The sequence below is a fragment of the Amblyomma mixtum genome, chromosome 5 (genome assembly GCF_055824585.1).
Source record: "Amblyomma mixtum isolate Tamu chromosome 5, ASM5582458v1, whole genome shotgun sequence".
Taxonomy (NCBI): Eukaryota; Metazoa; Arthropoda; class Arachnida; order Ixodida; family Ixodidae; genus Amblyomma; species Amblyomma mixtum.
This window is the reverse complement of record NC_143016.1, coordinates 133,118,964-133,140,865: the sequence shown is the minus strand read 5'-3', so window position 1 is coordinate 133,140,865 and position 21,902 is coordinate 133,118,964. Positions and strand designations below refer to the sequence as shown.

At 46.8% G+C, this 21,902-nt stretch overlaps 1 protein-coding gene across 1 annotated transcript; it reads left to right on the top strand.

Annotated features, from left to right (window-relative positions):
* The first annotated feature begins 12,967 nt into the window (after positions 1 to 12,967).
* On the top strand, positions 12,968 to 16,781 carry LOC149343765 (uncharacterized). The gene is made up of 4 exons (XM_089542468.1): positions 12,968 to 13,016; positions 13,869 to 13,881; positions 13,980 to 14,020; positions 16,534 to 16,781. Exons 1-4 carry the CDS (start codon positions 12,968 to 12,970, stop codon positions 16,779 to 16,781), a joined length of 351 nt encoding a protein of 116 aa, XP_089398594.1.
* The last annotated feature ends 5,121 nt before the right edge of the window (positions 16,782 to 21,902 follow it).

The following is a 21,902-nucleotide window of genomic DNA, read 5'->3' as shown; positions in this document are numbered from 1 at the left end:
GTCCAGGAGGTCAAGTTTTTCATTCGATGAGACTCCTCGCACGTCGGCATCCTGTCTGTACTCTAACCAGGAGTTCACAACAGCAAGATTCACAAAATGAAAAATCATTCTGAGAGTCCACTTTCTTGAACGAATTGTGGTCCTGTACAAGGCAACAAGGAAGTCCGTTTTGTCTACACCTCCCATGCTTCGGTTGTACGCTCCGACTACAGCTGGGCGTTTCACATCAATGAAACATTTATCTGCCTTGCTCCAGCGCTGTGCTGTATCCTCCACTTCTACACCGATAAAATTTGAGGCCATATTTACGGCTCGATTGTCCAGCCACCGCGTCACAACAATCTTGCCGTCATTGCTGACCAAACTGTCAGATGACCCTCGACCATTTTTCTTTAATTGATTTTCACTCATGAGCGGGCACTTTTCACACCTGTTCATGCGTACAGTACCAGCTGCAAATATTTCTCGTTCACGCAGTGCGCGCAGCATGGGCAACGAAGTAAAGTAATTATCAAAAAAAAAGCTTGTGGCCAACAAACGGCGGGATTCGCTCCGCCAGGTGCGAAACGATTGCACCTGTCACACCATATCGCTGTTTTTCACTCTCATTCAGCTTTGTTGTAGACCCCTGGTATACCAGAAAATCATAAATCAGGCCGGACTCCCCGCATAGCATGAATACCTTCACACCCCAAGGGTGAGGCTTGCCCTTCACATATTGTTTTATGTCCAAACGGCCCTTGAAAGGAACAATCTGTTCATCAATGCACAGATGCTCCTCTACATCGAGGTCGTGGCACCTTACTTGAAAATTCTTGAGCAGAGGTCTCACCTTCCAGAGTCTGTCATTGGTGTCTGGCTTGTTCGCATCAACAATGTGAAGAGTGTTGCGAAGCTTCTCGAAGCGATTGCGCGACATCTCGCATGATCCTATGAGAGCAGTTCTCATTGCAGGCTTCCAATATAGGCGCAACCTCGGATATTTCAGGACACCCATTGTCAGATGGAGAGCCACCAGTCGGCTGATTTCATCTTCGTCAGTGCTTACACACGTGCCATACTGAAAAACCGAGTACTGATTTGTTTTCTCAGCAAGCTCAGTAAAGACGCTCTTCGGGACATAACGGCTAAAATAACTAAATGGTGAGGGTATGTCCCCTTCGATGTGAAGGTCTTCGCAAGCTGCCCCTTTGAACAGAGTCTCTGGCACCTTGAAAGGCTTTCTCGCCCATCCGCTTGCCATTGCTGGTGTGTTATCATCTTCCGAATCAGCTTCTGAACTACTACTCTCGCTCTCCTCGGGGGCTCCAAGCGCATCGTCCCCCTCGTCACCGCTGCCGCCAGACTCACCGCACTCGTCTTCCACGTCTGACAAATTACCATTGTCCAGTTGTTGAAAGAGTCTATCTGTGCATTCTTCCAAGCGTCGTGAGCGTTTACCATGGCTCGAATAAAATAAGGCCGCCGGTATCGATGCACCTAAAAATATGAAAGAGAACGCGGATAAAACGACAAACGCATGACTTGCAACCACTAAGCCCTGATGTCGTCAAAAGTGGACATGTAAACAAAGGGCCACTGCAGAAAAAGTGTGCAGGTTAGGCCTATAATTTTTCGCATGCCGCCTACGCTAACAGTAGGAAATAATTATCAAAAATATCACCCGCGAATACTCGAGACTTCAAAATTTATACATTGTGAAAATCGATACTTACCCGAAGGCTGCTCCGCCATGGTACGAGTGAACACTTTGTCGTCACCTTCTTGTCAGCGTGCACAAAATGCTCTGCTGCTGATGGCAGTGCCGATAGGGCTCTCAGAGGAACACCCCACAAAAATATTATTGGTTTCAGTTTCGGTTTTACAAGTGAGAATTGCGTTTTATTTTGTGGGATCAATTGACGACGCCAATGCCGAAAGGGCTATGCTCCTCCCACAGAGCGAGGTTCATGCAAACAGCTCCGTGGAAGAAAGGCGAAACGTGGATTGGGAAGCAAAGTTGTGGCCACCAATAATTTGTTTTATCGAAAGCAGCAGCTGCAGGCAGTAGCAGTCTATTCGGATTTCTCTAAACGAAAAAAATATCCTGATATGATGCTTGCCGATTATCACGACACTGGCGTGAAAGGTAACCGAAGGCTGACTTTACCTTTCTGAGCTGTTGGGAGCAAAAAGATTCGGTTAGTTCTCTTTTAAGTTGGCCATCGTGTCTCCACCGAGTCCCTGTTTCATTCAAGTGAGCAATGAATTCGCTTGGCTACGTTCAAAGAAAGGACGTGTTCAAACACAAATACCGAACGAAAAGGAAAGTGAGTTACTTACTGCTTCATAGTTCACAAGATGAAATAGAAGTACGTGTGTCGCCTACCTGTTGGCTTGCTTGAAATAGTGCTGATGAACCTTGATATACCAAACAGAAGAAATATTTTGTTTCTTTAGTACACGTGCAGCCTGGTTGGGATTTTTTATTTGCAACGAATTTTTGACAGGTCCTGATTTAAGATGTTTTTTCTTCCAAATTAAATTTTCATTTGCAGCCTCCGCTTCAGGCAGCGCCTGTCATTTTGGCCAGAGCTGTTTTTAAGACAGCTTAGGCAAGTGATGACATAAAATCCCGCTGTCAGCGCGTTACACTATTGGTGCCGGTCGGGCTCTCTTTTATTAGCGTCAGTTTCAAAGTGTAGCCTGTTACGCGATCGCTTGTACGCTCCCTGGCTCGCGCTTTTCCCCGTCTTTAGCTGCGACTCTGGGCTCAAACTCAATCAAGTCAATCTCTAGAGACGCACCCATGCCTGCCGCTTTCTACGATTGCCGCCCAATTCTGCGAAACTGCTACAGTAGGCTACATGCCGCCCAGAGGTACCCGCGGGGGACACAGGGAGTGTGTGCTAGGTGGTGGTGGTGGTGAAAACTTTTATTTTGTGAAAAAGAGTTTGGGAGCCACAGAGTGACCCCGCTACATGGTCGGCGTCCCTAGTCCGGGACACCGCATGACGAGGCCCCGTTTCTCGCCCGTTTCACCAGAGCCCTTTGGGACTCAAGCGAGGAGCAGTTGAGGAGGGCAGTCTCCCATGCCTCTCTGGAAGGGGTAGGGGAAGGGGGGAGGTGGGGATTTTGAGTACATGCCCACACCATGTGAAAGATATCACAGGTCTCCCCACGGTGTGGGCATCGCCCATCCGTGTTAGTATCGTAATGTTTTATTATTGCAGGACAGAGTAGAGTACCTGTCTGCAGGCGCCTTAAAGTTCGCTCCTCCGTCTTACTCAGCCCTTTTGCCGGGGCCGGGAAAAGGCGGTGGTTGTCGCTATAATGTGTTAATATTTCTCTGAATCGCAGCAGCGGCTGGTTAGTCTCCGAGCCAGAAGAGCTGGGATGAGGAGCCCGGTGAGTAAGCGCTCGGGCAGCCGCGTCAGCGGCCTCATTACTTCGCAAGCCCTGGTGGCCAGGAGCCCAAATGATTCGTTTGGCTGTTGGATCAGTGGCAGTCCGTCGTAGAATACAAGCAACTAAGGGGGAGATCTGCCCTGCCAAGTAATCTTCACATGCTTTTCGGGAGTCCGTGATGATTAGTCTCGAATTGGCGTGGGCGGCAACAAGCGCTATCGCTACTTCCTCGGCCCGCATTGAATTCGGGGCTCGAAAGGAGAGTCCATCAACGTGCATTTCCTGGTGAACGACAGCGGCCGAGTAAAATCCCGAGGGCGATGGCCCTGCTACGTCTACATAATATACACCGGGTCGGGAGCCGTGTTGTCTCTCAAGAGCCCGAGCCCGCGCTTGTCGTCTGTTTTCATGCATGTCGGTGTCCATGTTACGGGGGAGCGGGGAGACCCAGAGCATATGGCGCCATAGTACTGGGTACGCTCCGCCTCCTCTGGAGTGCAGTCGTGTTGGATGTGTAAGTGGTTTAGCAGGCGGCGCCCAGGAGCCGTCTGCCTGAGCCGCGTGTATTGGTTCACGAGGTGGGCCTCCCGCAGCTCCTGGTAGGAGTTTAGCACCCCCAATGCCTTGAGTTTGGCATTAGAGGTAGCCACCGGGAGATCCAGGGCTCGCTTAGTTGCCTTGCGGATGATGGCGTCTAATCGCGCCTCGTCTTGCTTAGTAGTGCGGAGATATGGCACGGCGTAGATGATCCGGCTAGTCACGAAGGCATAGACGAGCTGAAGCGCGTCCCTGCCCCGCAGACCACCCCGCTTGTTGGAAACGCGGCGGATCATGCGCCCTACCTGTTCGCCTACTCTCTTGAGTTTCGCGATAGTGGAGTCCGGTCTGAGTCTCTGGTGAATGAAAAGGCCCAGAATACGGAGCTCCTCCACCTCTCTAATAGGACCTCCTGACTAGCGACGCTGCCGGTTGGCGAGCGCGCGATAATGTCAGTGTGCAAAGAGGGTGTTTATTCCAGACTTTGATTGGTTCAGACTGGAAATCTGGGCCCATTCGTTTCCTAGACATAATAGGCAATATATATACCTTGCTCTGCCAATCACGATACTCGAGGATAGCATCATCTAAACAAATCTAAATCTAAACAATGGGAACGTGTAAATATCTTGCGTAGCAGTGTGAGCACATTAGCATATCAAAGCCGCTGTAGAGCACTAAGATTACTTAATTTTATGGTACGAAATCGTGCATTCACTATGGTAATTCGCGGTGGAAACATCAACCCCACCGTGAGGGAAGACAGGGAGGGGGGGGGGGGGGGGAAGCAGAATGTCATAAAAAGTGCTGTTGTGGAGGGCTCCGGAATAATTTCACCAACCTGGAGATCTTTATGAACACTCGATTCGCACAGTATACGGGTGCCTCTACGCGTTTGAGCTCCATTGAAACGCGGTCGATGCGGTCGGGTTTGAAGCCAGTTCCCCGGCTCGGTAGCCGAGCGCGCTAACCACTGATACGATGCGGAGGCAGCACAGCTGCACAGACCGGTGAATAAAGGGACTGGGGACAGTAGTGTTCGGCTTAAGTACTTGAATAGTTTAGACAATCATTAGCAGGAAAAAAAAAGTTTTTTGGTTTCTAATATTGCTTATTTATTTTATTGCTACATACTGTAAATCCCACATGGGGTTATAACAGGAAGGGCATAAGCTGAACAGTCTTAATAAATACGCACAATAACACACAGTGTTGTGTGAGCATGATGCTTAGCAAAGAACACAGGAACAAAGTAAAAGGTTCTAAACTTTCAAATACTCGGATCAGCAGTTGAAAGGCAGCACTGAACAGAAAACAAAAACTGTAAGCCAATGATTCAGCATTGCCAAAGTTACAGGTAAAAAGGAAGTATATATATATGTATATATATATATATATATATATATATATATATATATATACACATACATACATACATACATATGAGAGAGAAGCTAACAGTCACAGAAATTATTTATTTTGTGGTGTCGATCAATTTAGAATATTCCTGAATATTCTATCGCTTAAAGCTAATTCATTAGAAAAGCAGAATAAAAAAAAACCACAAGCCGCCGGTGGGATCTGAACCCATGACCTCCGAATTCCGCGTCCCCTGCTCTACCGCTGAGCTACGGCGACGGCTGTCAAATCTTCTACTTTCGTCGGTATATATGTTTACAAATAACCTAGCCTTGAGAATGTTCGTCAGCGCCACCGCTGTTCTTAAGCGGCGGACGTAGCACGTCCTGAGTTACCGCTGATGTGACGTAGAACGTCATCGAACGGCGAGGGTGGAAGCTGTGTGAGAACCCTGTTATGCTTCCTATGGCGTCAAGGCTGCCAGAACCGAGGCCCTCGCTACGCAGTTAGCCAAACAAGGGAAGGAAAATGAGGGGCTCGTTATAAATATGAGAGAAGCCAACAGTCACACAAACCAAGGGACACAGGGGATTTTCGAATAATTTATTTATTTTGTGGTAAATTGGCAACCAGGTAGGCTTTTGGTGTTTTTGTCAAGTGTAAGTTCCACAAAAGGAATGTCCCAGCATTCGCAGGCTATCGCCAAACAAGCAGTAGTGGACTGTATATCATTATTACTTTTTTAGCGCTGCAGCAACACTGTTTCACAACAGGGATCGGCACGTTTAGAATGACCTAGCAGTGCTTATTCGACATAGCAAGAACGTATCGAGACACTGGGACTCTCCTGATACAAATTTTGTTAAGAAGGCAGAGTAATTACGTGTGTTCAGGCAATCCATACTCGTTGGTCGGGTGTCGCAGGCAAAAGGCACTTATAGCTTTTTATCCACTCTCTAGGCTATAGCCATCAACAGGAAATAGTAATGCAACTATGCAAGCCAGCACTGCTAAGGTTTCTGCCATTTGGAAACCGTGGACGGCTTGTTCTTAAGCAATTAGAAAAAATTCTATACAGTTGCTATGTAAGGTTTAGATCAAGTATTTGATGACGGCAATCACATTGATATAGCGCACCTTTCATCAGTCCATGTTTTAATTCGGGAGGGCGACCTGACTCGTAGGAGAGTTTTTTTTTATTACAGCTGGGGCAGCAACGAAAGGCGTAACGTTAAATCGCGATCTACAGGCGCAAATAACCAGCCCTAGATAATCTCCAGGCATATCTTTAATGACGTGTTTTTAGAATTGAGAAAAAATGTAAAACCACGAGTGAACATTGCGTAGGAAAGCCTAGAGTTGCAATACCCTAAACATTCATTGCTGAAAAACAAGCTACTGATATTAGCAACTTTAGAAAGCAGACACGAATTTAATTAGAAAAAGCAAATCTCCTGCCGCAATTGCAAAGAACTATATTAGGGCAGTCAGCATAAATGCATGGTTGCATACATTCCCAGTAGCACAAACGGGGCTCGGAATTGCGGGCCCTCGTGGGCCCGACACGGGCAGCCCATGGAAGCCCGATGTGGGATATGTGCGCGACTTGCAACTCGGCATCGCGCGTGACCCAAAGTGAGCTTGCTACATAGTACCAGCAGGGAACCCCTAAGGTCTGCATGCATAAAAACGATAAAGGGGGCTATCCTCGGTCCTTTGTGGGACCCATATGGGCAGTATGGGGCTTCTCAGAGGGGACCTCCAGGAGGGCTTAGGCGGCACTGCAGCGGGGACCCACATGGGCTAGCCCAAGTCCGGCCCACGGGGGCTAGCCCAAGTTCGGCCCAAGGGCAAACACACATAGAACAAGAAAGAGACAGACACACACCAGCGCTAAATTCAGCGCTGGTGTGTTTGTCCTCTGTCTTTCTTGGTGTGTTCGCGCTGTTAAACCACCATAGTGAATCTACACTAATTAGCCCAGTCAGGACTTCTTCCACAGGCAAAACATTCCACTTTGGCTTCTCAACCGGTTTTCCTTGGTACGATAGTTCCCCCGCCTCATTTCTTCTCCTTGTTAGAGACACCTCGGTGCGCGCTATCTTTTGCCCATCGAAGCAGAAACACGAGCTGTGATGCATTCCGGGAAAGGTCTATTGGACAGTCGCAGGTATTAAGCGACAGCTTAAGGAGCTCGTTCAGGTGAAATCCCGGCTCCGCCCATCGGAAAAAAAACCCAATTCCTGTAAATAGAAAAAGAAAATAGGCCCACTGCGCCAGGTGGGCAATTCACGCGTATGCCATGAAGGTTTTTTGTTTGTTCTTTATTCCCGTAGGCCACGAAGGGTAATTGCTTCAGGCGTGTTTGAGGGACACCCACTGAATTCGTGGTCGGGTGTACGGCTTAGTAACCTGTGTTTGGAATGTGTTCTGCTCTGACAGTAATGAAAAAAAAATATTGGTGTGGTGTATGGGAGCTTAACGGCCCAAAGCGAATCAGGCGATGAAGGACGATTTAGTGAAGGGCTTCGGAAATTTCGACCACCTGGGGTTCTTTAAAGTGCAGAGACATCGCACAGTACACGGGCCTCTAGAATTTCGCATTCATCGAAATTCGGTCGCCGCGGCCGGGATCCAACCCACGTGTTTCGGGTCAGCAGCCGAGCGCCGTAATCATTGAGCCACCACGGCGGAGCCAGACAAATATTAATACGGTAATTACAAGCCAACAATTGGACGGAATGAAAAGGGGTGTTATAGTGCTTCACTGTACTGGAACAAATGGCGTGTATGTGTAGAAGTGGCGTAGCATCCCGTGCTCTGTAAGCTAGATAAGCATTGATGATAGGTAATCGATCATTGGGATTGTAATCGACGATTATTATTGCTAAAGTGATTGGGGACTGGTAATCGCTAAGAAATACAAAGAGGAAAAAAGAAGAAAAGGAGCTACCGAGAATCTCACGCAGCGGAAGTTGTACGTCACATTACTTAAATAGAGATAATGCGTGCAAAAGAAGACAGCGCGAAAGAGAAGGCTCGGACAAGCCAGGCGACTCATGACGCCTGGCCCTGATCATTGGAAATGCTCAGTATCGTGAATGCACCTCACGCCTTTCGTATCTGAATCAATATTGCGTTGCAAATGTGTGTCGTAACATTGTTGGTGTGTAAACAGGTTGTTCGAACGATTCGAATGCTTGCTGGGTCCCTCCTTTATTTACGGCACATTCCGCAGCATCGATGCGATGCGATGCCTCGAGCCGCTCCCCCTCAGGACGCTCGTCGCTGATTGCACTCGCACGTATGCACCATATGCCTGTGTAAAGAAAGAATACACACAACAAAACTAATTTTCGTCTTGTTACCGTGAAGGACAATATATTTCGGTATGTAACTGAGAGAAAATGTTTCGGTATTTTGGCCCTCTACGCTGTGCAATCTACAACTGGCTGGTTTAAAAAAGACACTCTACAACTAGAAAGTTTCTGTTGACGCCGAGCATATAACCGAGACGGCGGCAGTACTCAGACAACAGAGTGATTTCAAATGCGTACTTACGTCCCAGCAGCACGACGTCGCCGTCATAAAATCCGCCTTCACCGCCGCGGCCTCCACCGCTCAAATGTCAGTAAATGTTACTGTTCACCACTCTCGTCTTTCGGAGCGAAGTTATTCAACACTAAGACAAGGACGACAGGGTTCCACTGTACTTGCACTGGACATACGCATGGAAGGCGATGTCATCTTCGTTCGTGATTGATCAAGACACACGAGAAAAGGCACAAAAAACTGTATAGCACAAATTGACCGAGCACTAAAAAGTGAACCCAACCGCAGGAGAGAAGGAAACCTGTTCCAAACAAACGCAGGAAAGGCGGGGAGCACTTCTGCATAACGTCACCACGCAGCGACCGGACACAGTGAACAAGTAGAATCGGAGCCCCCTCTCCACTTCATGGAAGTTTCGCGGGGAGTGTGGTCGGGAGGGTGGCTTAAAATGTTCGGTAGTGGGTTGTAGAGTGAGCGCCTCCGTGCCATTTCGGGGAAGGGGGCTGGGAGGGACAAGACAGACACAGAGGAATCCTCGGGGAAGGAACAAAGGGAGACAGAAAAACCGCGGTCGAGCAGGTTATTTCTTGACAGTCGACGCAGGGAAAGCAGAGAAGGCGGTGGTGAGAGGAAAGAAAAAAACTTGAAAAAAAAATTGCACAAAGACTGGTTACTCCTGCGACGTTTCTAAGGGAATTTATGTTTTTATTTTGTTCTCTCTAGCACTGTACCTTTTCGCTAGCCCGAATTCTCGCCCTTTAGGGAACACCCCAATCTGCTCCGTTGAGTTAATCATTTCTTGTTCGTCGATAGAAATGTTCTCGGCGATTTGTGATTAATATCTCTTCCTGATAGGGTGAAAGGTGGGTCCGCTCGCGATGGCGCTTGGCCAAGTTGCGTTATCAATGTGCAATCACTTGTCGAAGAAGAAGCGCAAAGAATGCCTGCATAAAAACCAAGAATTTTGTGTCTTCATCGATGCGTCACTACAGGCTGCTTCTGGCGTACATTAAGAAAGCTGCTGCAATGAACGCGACAGTAGCAAACCTTTTGCAGCCTCTGGCGCAGTCGCCGGAGACTCGCTATGTCCATCAACCAGTGATGAATTCCATGCGCCACATGTTGCATGGAGACGACGAAAGCGCTTGCAGTGCTGGCGTAATTGAAGTGCATTGAAACAAGGAAGAAACCTTATGCTGGCAGCTTTCTCCGCGGCGACCGTAGCACACCAGAAAAAAATGCAATGCGATCAACGCAAAAAAAGCACCAACAAAACTCAGAAGCGGGTTCTTTTGTTATTACGACGTTCAAAGAGCAGCTCTTCGTCAGAGTGAAACGTGCAAGGTCTTGCTATTTGGGCCCGCTTAACCCTTTTACCGCTGGTGTAGGATATGCAGGCAGACTAAATGAGACAATTTCAACTCCTCCCGTGTACAACTAATGTACGTGGGACTGTCGATAGGTGTTGCCCGGCAACTCGCTAATGGCGCATGATGTTTCTGCACTGTGAAGCCCAGAGTAATCTGCGCAGCATTTACGAAGGATGCTGGCGGATACTAGCCGTTCGCCCGCACACACTGCGTCTTTTGCTACTACGCAGCTCACGCTTAGGCATTTTCTACCAGATACGTACGATACAGGCGGGGAAGATGTTGGAATCGCAATTGTGTCCATGCCTAGCCCATATATTTTCTATGCAGGACCCATGTAGTCTACAGGCGGGAATACTGGTGTTAGCCCACATACAGCCCATTTGGCTCCGTCAGTGGGCTGCACGGGGAGCCCCTGTTGGGTGTGCCCGCACTTCACCGTCATGTAGCCCCACATTTATGCACACGAACTGCACGCAGCCCATTCTTACCCCTTTCATACCCGATTTAGATTATTACAGGCGGTGCAGACGTCCGAATGGCAAATGTGCCCATGCCCAGCCCACGCGGGACCTTCGCCGGTGTTGCTAAGGCAGCCCAAACTGCATGCCTGAACCGCTTCGCCACTGTGAAGCCCATAGTTTAGCCCCTGTATTTACTACGCGGGACCCATGTAGGCTGAAGGCGGCAATACAAGCTCTTTGCCCACACAAAAACACTGCAGCTTCCTCACGGTGGTGTACGGGCAGCCCCTTTTGGGGTTGACCGCGCTTTACCGTAATAGAGCCCACATCCTAGCCCGCCTGTATCTGCGGTAGGACCTATAGGTGGGCTGCCCAGTCTGTTTAATACCATGCCTAGTCATCGAGGGTCCTATTCAGGCATGAAGTGGGCAGCCCCAGCGTTTTGTGCCAGCACTGCGCCCCCGGCGGGCCCATGTGGGTTTATTGCAGGCAGCCACCAGCCCTCATTGCCCATGTCGGACCCGCATGGGCCCGCCACCTTGTGCTACTGGGGAGAAATCTCTATTCGTGACATGCAGCTTTAAAAATTCATCTTCCGTTCATTGTCCTGTTCGCTCTAGGCATGTATTTCAGTTATCAACCGATGCGTCTTGTCGGGCTTAGGGCACTGACATTTTCTGTATTGTGTTGTACATATTCTCGTCTAGTTCCTTCTTTCGTAACTTAATAAGTCTCGAATGGAATTTCAGCCCTCCTCTCCCTCTTTGTGTCTGCGGATAAGCATAATATCTGGCTTTCGCAGTGTGCGTAAATGGCCGATATTAATGTATGCACTTCGTGGCATGTGTTCGCACCAAGATATAAAGCCGACAGCTGACGTCATCGCACGGAAGAAAGATACACACACCCTTTGATACTCAGTATAAAAACGAGCAGAGAACTGACACCGCATAGCGGCTGCTCCGAAGATCACTGGTGAGTAGCACGTTTTACTTTTGATAGTAGTTAGAGTATAGCGGACTCTATTCCCTTTAAGAACTTGTACAAAACGTCGCAGAGAAATGTTCCATCCGAATTAGCCCCGTTTTTTCTGCCTTAGTGTTTTCATGTGGCAACTGCATTTCTGTTTGTGTTTGAATCACTACTGTGTAATCTGAAGTCTTCCCTCATACCAGCCAGCTATATGCTATTCGCAACCATTATCCTGTTGATTTCTCTTTACACGTTTGTGTTTCTTCTCTCGATATTTTAAAGCAGATCTATGCTTAGTGCTTCAGAAGGTATTTATTTGTATTACCAGAATGTATTTTATGTATACTGCTACGCGCCTTGTAGATCTCAGTTGACCTTATATCATATATACGTTTGAAAAGCTGTTTCCAGTTACACAGGGTACATTGTAAATGGAGGACATTCTGAATAAATTTGATTTGTAGATGAAATGACTTACAGCCCCGAGTTTTCTAGGATCCGACAAGTATGCGAAACGAAGCAAAAGGTGCGCATTAAAAGATATTTTTTTCCTATGTTAAAAAAACAGCCAAGAACAAGAATTAAATAGGCTGATAGATAAATCCAAACTACGCAAAATATACCATGATGAAGCAATTTTAGCTTTCAGCCGAACAGACACGAGCCGCATTTACCATTTTATAATGGATAGAATAAATGAAATTACTTGAGAAAGAAATTAACATAGAAATATTGCGACAATTGTAATGAAAACAGAAGTCACTTCTTGTTTTTTCTGCTGAGAGCATACGATGGCATTTATAATGGTACTGATTTCTAGTTGTACTTTGAAAGTGGAATGTGGATGTTCATTTCAAATCTGAACTGTATCTCTAGAAAAGAAAAGCTCTAGCGATAAATTTCAGTCTGTCTAGAAATTGCTGGGTTATCAGACATTCCTTTGAATCACGTGTTTCAGTTATTCGTTTAAACTGCCAATGTTGAAAAACTTGCGACCTTGAACGTCAACCTTCTCCGGTGCATGTGAAACATTGCAAGCGTGTTCTGTTAATCTTACAGCATGGTAAAAGCAGGAAACCTTGCCTTGGGATTCGGCATGCACGGTGAAAAGAGTGAATGCTTAACGTATTTCTTGAAACTAATGAGCCAAGGAAACTTTTTTTCATTGCAGTGAACTTTGAATCATGATTTTGTAACAGGTCCAACCAAACATTACGCTTTAACATTGTGAAGATATGTCAAATGCAAGCTCTTTAAATTTAAACTCGGCACGTGTCCTTCTCACGATTTATTTCTTATTTGTTGGTCCATACAGCTAGCTTCACCATGAAGACCTGCCTGTGGCTCACCCTCATCTCTCTCATTGCCGTTGCTTGTGAGTATGCAGAAATGTTCTTAGGGATTCGGAAAATTTTCGTTTCGCCGTACCAGTCATGCGTCATACCTACTATGAGAATGAAACTAGCATTTATACGCAATGATCGCTTACTATGGAATGGCTTTCTTTTCAGTGGAAGCTTGCTACTTTATAAGTTAGCAATATTTGATCGAGCGCAAAGCCGGATTTTATTCCTATGAGTATCAGTAAATTAACCAGAAGCAAACGTGAAGATTCAAAACGCCAGAAAACGTGCAAATACACCGATAGTGGACATAAGTACAAGTTCTTCTGTATTTAAAATAGTTGTGCGCAATCAAATGTCTGTAATGATCGCAATTGGACGAAATATTTTCGGCCTTTGCGTCACACTTAAATGGCGATGTTCCTTACGAAGGCGATCCTTCAGCTGAATGAGTAAAGGTTTAGACGCTGTTTGGAATCACCACTGGTGCTGCATTTATTTATGAATTCAGCCTGGAGCAATAACTATTTAAAATGTGGAACTTACCTGTAATGAGTGAACACAGATAAGAAAGAGAGATTAGCTTGGCATTAAGTGCCCATGTTCAGACAAAACCGCTTAAATCATGTGCCTTTTTCTGCGTAGTTGCGCAGAAAAAGGTTGGAAATATCCGCAACTCTGTGAATAAGGTTTCTTTGAGTACTGAAATATCCGGTTTTTATCTAGTACTCGCTAGTTCAAAAGCTTGTGGCAATATTTATTTTGTGTTTAAAGCTTTTATCACCTATGATGGAAAATATGGCTTTTATGCATTTCTAGAATTTTACAATTCTGAAAAATTTATTAATGCCTTTTTTCTCATATTTCTTTCATGCGTGATGAAGATGGAGCTACAGTGTAAGTACAGTCGTTATTATCGCCATTGACAACTATTCTATGCACAGTATTTCGAAGATATATAACGGAACGATTCTGTTTTCCCTTCCTTTCAACAGAGCCCCGAAAGTGGACCTCCAAAAACCAGTTCTATCGAAAGGTGAGAATCGCTTCGGTCGGAAACGAGCCGTGAAAATTCCACTGGCAAATAAACCGTCTTCAATTGGCAAAAAGAAAAGAAAGCCTTAACGTGCCTAACGCATTAATTGGCAATACGCTCCTATTTGCGATACAATTCCAAGCATTACCTATAGATCCCGTATAAAAACAAGTAACTTTGGTATCAGCGAAATTATTCTGGTTTAAATAAAGAGAATTTCCGGACCACACTGCGCAGGCTAGCTTTAATGACAGAAGAAGAGCATAGGAGAACTCTTTAGAAGGAACACTGCCGCTGATATTATTTCACTAAAACCACGGAAGTAGCGCACAATATGGGGCCCCTTGTAGGTGTGGCCTGTGTGTTTGGGTATAGGGGAACCCCTCTAGTGTCTTATTTGCCCATCTTGGAAAGATGTGGGCAATTCCAGATTGGACTTTTCCCTATGAATTGCACATGCGTCTCGTATTACGCTCTAGTTCTAAATTTGCCTCAATTCTTACATCAAGGCGACAAGAATCCATTCTGGGTTAATTAACGGCAGACGCAATGTAATTGTGGGAGTTCTGCTGAAAACATCTGGGTTAGCCCAAATAGGGCAGCCTGTACAAATGTATTATCGGACCTCCAAGGGCAGTAGTGCGTCTGGAAAGCGAGCGGGTCTGCATGATCCTCAGAAAAGCCTTTTCTTTTTGTACTGAGGGCATATAGGACGCTAATGTGGGCTTTACGCACTGAGAACCTTAGCGAGAACCTGAGAACCTCAGGGCCGAAAATGGGGCGTATCAAAATTGTGCTGAAAAGTCTCTCATATGGAATTCATGTGGGACGGTGCCTTGCAATTTCGTGGCCACATGGATCTGAAAGGGGCTAAAATAGCAGGTCATCTGAGGGCAGTCCACACGGGGCCCATCCGGGCACCAGCTCTAGATCCCGCTTGTTTCCCAGATGGGCTCACCACACGGGCCCCACAAGGGCTCCCCACATAAGCCTGAGGCGGCCACAATTCAGGCATGCTTTCTACCACTTGAAAATGCTTAATTCTCACGACATTAGATGTGCTGCTTTAAGAAAGTAGCCTATATACAAATAGCTCAAACACTCATGGAAGCTGTCAGTTGTTAGAAAAAATAGATTTGGTGTTATCTCTGGAATAATATGAACGTGGCTTACTTTACAACACAGGTGGGGAAAATCCGTTGGAAAAAAAGGAGAAACTATGTCGTTCACTAAAGCATATCAAGTAATCGATTCTTGAGCGGTCAGGAGGTGTTTTTCTCATTCAGGAGATAACTTTACAGCTACATGGTGTTTCCTTGTCCTTCACTTGGCAGCGATAATCTTCGTGATGTTAAAAATACATAACCGGATATTTTTCTCACCGTTCAGATTGCACGATCCTTAGAATATATTCTAAACCGCGATCTTCGTGAATGTCTTATGCGCCTGCCTAAATACAAACATATTTCTTGTGTGTTCATTTCTTTTCCTCGAAAATAGAAACAACAACTTACCGGGTTTATTAATCATGGTCGGTATCACAGGAGTCCCCTTTGGGAGTATCAGTTAATTTATAGTGTAGAAGAGGTGAACTTTAATTTGAAGTATAAAATATGCAACGATCACAGTACAGTGGTGAGCAGCCTTGTCTAGAGGGCTTGAACAGTGCGCACTTCGTAACAAAACCCGAAATCAGAGAGCACCCCTCATTACAGGGCAAAGTTTTCGTGCCTGCTTTGTTTACGAGGCTATCTGGCGCTACTTCCGTGCAAGCGTTGCAGCTGGACCCTAGAGGCTGCCACAAAATTTGGATTTGTTTGCAGGGAAGTGCACCGCCCGAGCGTTTTAGTCAAGGCTGCTCACCACTGTACGCCAGCATTATCTGCACCTAACGAATCCGTGTATGTGGGGCCAAATTTTGTTCACATCAGCTGTGTGCTCCGTCTTATACTTGCCGTGTCCTGCTATTTTATTATGCCGCAGTCATCGTCATCATCACCATTTTATTATTTTGCTTGCCTCTTCATCTTCACATTATGAGGAAAGTTAGTTATATGGGGTTTTATGGCGCATAAGCACATTATGAGGAAAGATAAGAACGCTGAGCTGAGTGTACCTTCTGCGGACACTCCTGCAACTGAGCACATATATTATTAGGCCTATTTTCACATCATTGTTGTGATTACTCGATATACGTACGCTTCGAAAATACTGCGTTTCCACAGTTACAAGTATTTCATTTAATAAACCGAACACGTGGCCACCCCGTTTAAGAGAAGTGTTAATTAATTCTTTGGAGAGAAAGCTGCAGCGAATATTTCTGTATTACACCTGGACACCTTAAATCAGATGTACCATACCACTACCTAAGCCCCCTGTCTTAGGTATCATAGAACGGGTGATAGCTTTGCACTGTATCTGCTTCCAGACTTAGTAATTGGCTTGTACAGAAGAATATGCTCTTTTAATAAAATCACGAATAAATATGCACGTAACATTTACCTTCCCTGCAGAGGATGAAGCTGCAGTGATGCTGAAGGCTGGAAAAAGTCTGGAGAGCGTCGGCCGTCTCCTACGAGGCGATGCAAGCTTGACCAAGGAAGAGCAAGAAGAAGTGCTTGAGGTGTTGAGTGTTCTCACGAATGGGGAAGTTGCCCTGAGTGGTGAAGACGCTGAGTACTTCTGGCCCCTTATCGTCAAAGGCGTCATCTCGGGAGCCGTATCACTCGGAATCCACAAATTGTTCGAGAATCTGGGATAAGCGAAGATCGTCGGAAATGCCCAATCTGTCCCAACCATGTTATCTTTAACAACACAAAAATAGAACTGCACTGAGTGTTGTTACTTGTTGAAAGTCGCGTCAAATATACTGCTATTCTGCTAATAGTATGTCCTCGGTCTTTTTTTTCCCTGTCTCTAAAGTGTTTATGCATGTTAACGGGCACCCGCAAACGTTTCTTACTTGTAAGCGGTCTACCTGCAAAATAAAATGGGTAAATTGGTAAAATGGTTTTTGAGGAAAGGAAATGGCGCAGTATCTGACTCACATATCTCGGCGCCGACCTAAAAAAGAAGATAGAGAGGAAGAGCAGCCTTAGTAGAGGTCTCCGGAATAATTTCGACCACCTGGAGATCACGGGCGCCTCTTGCGTTCCGCCTCCATCGAAACGCGGCCGCCGCGGTTGGGTTCGAACGCGGGTACTCCGGCTCGGTAGACGACCGCCTTAGCACTGAGCCACCGCGGCGGGTGCAGAAATAAAGTGCTTAACTCTAAATATGCATGCGGGGTAACATAAGAACTTTTTATAGCGGTTAAGAAATGATAATATACAAGCAGCACGATTTTTACTCGATTAACTCATTCACTACTATTAACTTGAAAAGGAACGGCACAAACGCAAACAAGCACACTGATAGCAAAGTAATGACCGTAAACAGGCAACTAAATCACCTTGAAGCGAAGAATTGTCAAGCATGTGCTTGGCTACAGTTCCGGAGGACCAGGGTTCGATACTGGCAGTAGCGAAGGCATTGCAATGGAGGCGAAACACAAAAGGCGGCTACGCGTTTTTAAGGCCAGTAATGGTGAAAAGTCCTCATGCGAACAAAATTATTCTGCACACCTCCACAGCAGCTGCTGTTTTGGTGTATTATTTCACTGCTCCTAATTCCCTTAACTCTGAGCGAAGTTTCGATGTTTAGCAAAGGCGTGAGACCGTTACTGGGCCAATTTATTTTCTCAAAAGAGGGGCGCCTGCCTGACAGATACTTTGGAAGCTGTACACTAATGCACAACTAGGGTGCGAACTACATGTAGCAGCATATCTTATCGTGATTGCTCTTAATAGCCGCTCCGCAATGTTCTCGCTTTTCTCTCTACGACACAGCCTTGGAGTCTTGACATTTCATCATTCAACCCCCGTACACTCGACAAGCCATGTTAGGGTTCCTATTTGTGAGTAAAATCATTAATGCGAAATTATGCACTATGCTCCTCCCACAGAGCGAGGTTCATGCAAACAGCTCCGTGGAAGAAAGGCGAAACGTGGATTGGGAAGCAAAGTTGTTGCCACCAATAATTTGTTTTATCGAAAGCAGCAGCTGCAGGCAGTAGCAGTCTATTCGGATTTCTCTAAACGAAAAAAATATCCTGATATGATGCTTGCCGATTATCACGACACTGGCGTGAAAGGTAACCGAAGGCTGACTTTACCTTTCTGAGCTGTTGGGAGCAAAAAGATTCGGTTAGTTCTCTTTTAAGTTGGCCATCGTGTCTCCACCGAGTCCCTGTTTCATTCAAGTGAGCAATGAATTCGCTTGGCTACGTTCAAAGAAAGGACGTGTTCAAACACAAATACCGAACGAAAAGGAAAGTGAGTTACTTACTGCTTCATAGTTCACAAGATCAAATAGAAGTACGTGTGTCGCCTACCTGTTGGCTTGCTTGAAATAGTGCTGATGAACCTTGATATACCAAACAGAAGAAATATTTTGTTTCTTTAGTACACGTGCAGCCTGGTTGGGATTTTTTATTTGCAACGAATTTTTGACAGGTCCTGATTTAAGATGTTTTTTCTTCCAAATTAAATTTTCATTTGCAGCCTCCGCTTCAGGCAGCGCCTGTCATTTTGGCCAGAGCTGTTTTTAAGACAGCTTAGGCAAGTGATGACATAAAATCCCGCTGTCAGCGCGTTACACTACTGGTGCCGCTCGGGCTCTCTTTTATTAGCGTCAGTTTCAAAGTGTAGCCTGTTACGCGATCGCTTGTACGCTCCCTGGCTCGCGCTTTTCCCCGTCTTTAGCTGCGACTCTGGGCTCAAACTCAATCAAGTCAATCTCTAGAGACGCACCCATGCCTGCCGCTTTCTACGATTGCCGCCAAATTCTGCGAAACTGCTACAGTAGGCTACATGCCGCCCAGAGGTACCCGCGGGGGACACAGGGAGTGTGTGCTAGGTGGTGGTGGTGGTGAAAACTTTTATTTTGTGAAAAAGAGTTTGGGAGCCACAGAGTGACCCCGCTACATGGTCGGCGTCCCTAGTCCGGGACACCGCATGACGAGGCCCAGTCTCTCGCCCGTTTCACCAGAGCCCTTTGGGACTCAAGCGAGGAGCAGTTGAGGAGGGCAGTCTCCCATGCCTCTCTGGAAGGGGTAGGGTAAGGGGGGAGGTGGGGATTTTGAGTACATGCCCACACCATGTGGAAGATATCACAGGTCTCCCCACGGTGTGGGCATCGCCCATCCGTGTTAGTATCGTAATGTTTTATTATTACAGGACAGAGTAGAGTACCTGTCTGCAGGCGCCTTAAAGTTCGCTCCTCCGTCTTACTCAGCCCTTTTGTCGGGGCCGGGAAAAGGCGGTGGTTGTCGCTATAATGTGTTAATATTTCCCTGAATCGCAGCAGCGGCTGGTTAGTCTCCGAGCCAGAAGAGCTGGGATGAGGAGCCCGGTGTGTAAGCGCTCGGGCAGCCGCGTCAGCGGCCTCATTACTTCGCAAGCCCTGGTGGCCAGGAGCCCAAATGATTCGTTTGGCTGTTGGATCAGTGGCAGTCCGTCGTAGAATACAAGCAGCTAAGGGGGAGATCTGCCCTGCCAAGTAATGTTCACATGCTTTTCGGGAGTCCGTGATGATTATTCTCGAATTGGCGTGGGCGGCAGCAAGCGCTATCGCTACTTCCTCGGCCCGCATTGAATTCGGGGCTCGAAAGGAGAGTCCATCAACCTGCATTTCCTGGTGAACGACAGCGGCCGAGTAAAATCCCGTGGGCGATGGCCCTGCTACGTCTACATAATATACACCGGGTCGGGAGCCGTGTTGTCTCTCAAGAGCCCGAGCCCGCGCTTGTCGTCTGTTTTCATGCATGTCGGTGTCCATGTTACGGGGGAGCGGGGAGACCCAGAGCATATGGGTACGCTCCGCCTCCTCTGGAGTGCAGTCGTGTTGGATGTGTAAGTGGTTTAGCAGGCGGCGCCCAGGAGCCGTCTGCCTGAGCCGCGTGTATTGGTTCACGAGGTGGGCCTCCCGCAGCTCCTGGTAGGAGTTTAGCACCCCCAATGCCTTGAGCTTGGCATTAGAGGTAGCCACCGGGAGATCCAGGGCTCGCTTAGTTGCCTTGCGGATGATGGCGTCTATTCGCGCCTCGTCTTGCTTAGTAGTGCGGAGATATGGCACGGCGTAGAGGATCCGGCTAGTCACGAAGGCATAGACGAGCTGAAGCGCGTCCCTGCCCCGCAGACCACCCCGCTTGTTGGAAACGCGGCGGATCATGCGCCCTACCTGTTCGCCTACTCTCTTGAGTTTCGCAATAGTGGAGTCCGGTCTGAGTCTCTGGTGAATGAAAAGGCCCAGAATACGGAGCTCCTCCACCTCTCTAATAGGACCTCCTGACTAGCGACGCTGCCGGTTGGCGAGCGCCCGATAATGTCAGTGTGCAAAGAGGGTGTTTATTCCAGACTTTGATTGGTTCAGACTGGAAATCTGGGCCCATTCGTTTCCTAGACATAATAGGCAATATATATACCTTGCTCTGCCAATCACGATACTCGAGGATAGCATCATCTAAACAAATCTAAATCTAAACAATGGGAACGTGTAAATATCTTGCGTAGCAGTGTGAGCACATTAGCATATCAAAGCCGCTGTAGCGCACTAAGATTACTTAATTTTATGGTACGAAATCGTGCATTCACTATGGTAATTCGCGGTGGAAACATCAACCCCGCCGTGAGGGAAGACAGGGAGGGGGGGGGGGGGGGGGGGGGGGGAGGGGAAGCAGAATGTCATAAAAAGTGCCGTTGTGGAGGGCTCCGGAATAATTTCACCAACCTGGAGATCTTTATGAACGCTCAGTTCGCACAGTATACGGGTGCCTCTATGCGTTTGAGCTCCATTGAAACGCGGTCGATGCGGTCGGGTTTGAAGCCAGGTTCCCCGGCTCGGTAGCCGAGCGCGCTAACCACTGATACGCCGCGGAGGCAGCACAGCTGCACAGACCGGTGAATAAAGGGACTGGGGAACAGTAGTGTTCGGCTTAAGTACTTGAATAGTTTAGACAATCATTAGCAGGAACAAAAAAGTTTTTTGGTTTCTAATATTGCTTATTTATTTTATCGCTACATACTGTAAATCCCACATGGGGTTATAACAGGAAGGGCATAAGCTGAACAGTCTTAATAAATACGCACAATAGCACACAGCGTTGTGTGAGCATGATGCTTAGCAAAGAACACAGGAACAAAGTAAAAGGTTCTAAACTTTCAAATACTCGGATCAGCAGGTGAAAGGCAGCACTGAACAGAAAACAAAAACTGTAAGCCAATGATTCAGCATTGCGAAAGTTACAGGTAAAAAGGAAGTATATATATATGTATGTGTATATATATATATATACATACATACATATGAGAGAGAAGCTAACAGTCTCAGAAATTATTTATTTTGTGGTGTCGATCAATTTATAATATTCGTGAATATTCTATCGCTTAAAGCTAATTCATTAGAAAAGCCGAAGAAAAAAAAACCACAAGCCGCCGGTGGGATCTGAACCCATGACCTCCGAATTCCGCGTCCCCTGCTCTACCGCTGAGCTACGGCGACGGCTGTCAAATCTTCTGCTTTCGTCGGTATATATGTTTACAAATAACCTAGCCTTGAGAATGTTCGTCAGCGCCACCGCTGTTCTTAAGCGGCGGACGTAGCACGTCCTGAGTTACCGCTGATGTGACGTAGAACGTCATCGAACGGCGAGGGTGGAAGCTGTGTGAGAACCCTCTTATGCTTCCTATGGCGTCAAGGCTGCGAGAACCGAGGCCCTAGCTACGCAGTTAGCCAAACAAGGGAAGGAAAATGAGGGGCTCGTTATAAATATGAGAGAAGCCAA

Bases quoted from the DNA above. Each gene is read 5' to 3' on its own strand.
- LOC149343765 (XM_089542468.1), top strand. From the start codon at position 12,968: ATGAAGACCTGCCTGTGGCTCACCCTCATCTCTCTCATTGCCGTTGCT. The intron at 14,021-16,533 runs GTGAGAATCGCT...CCTTCCCTGCAG, and splicing joins AAAACCAGTTCTATCGAAAG to AGGATGAAGCTGCAGTGATG.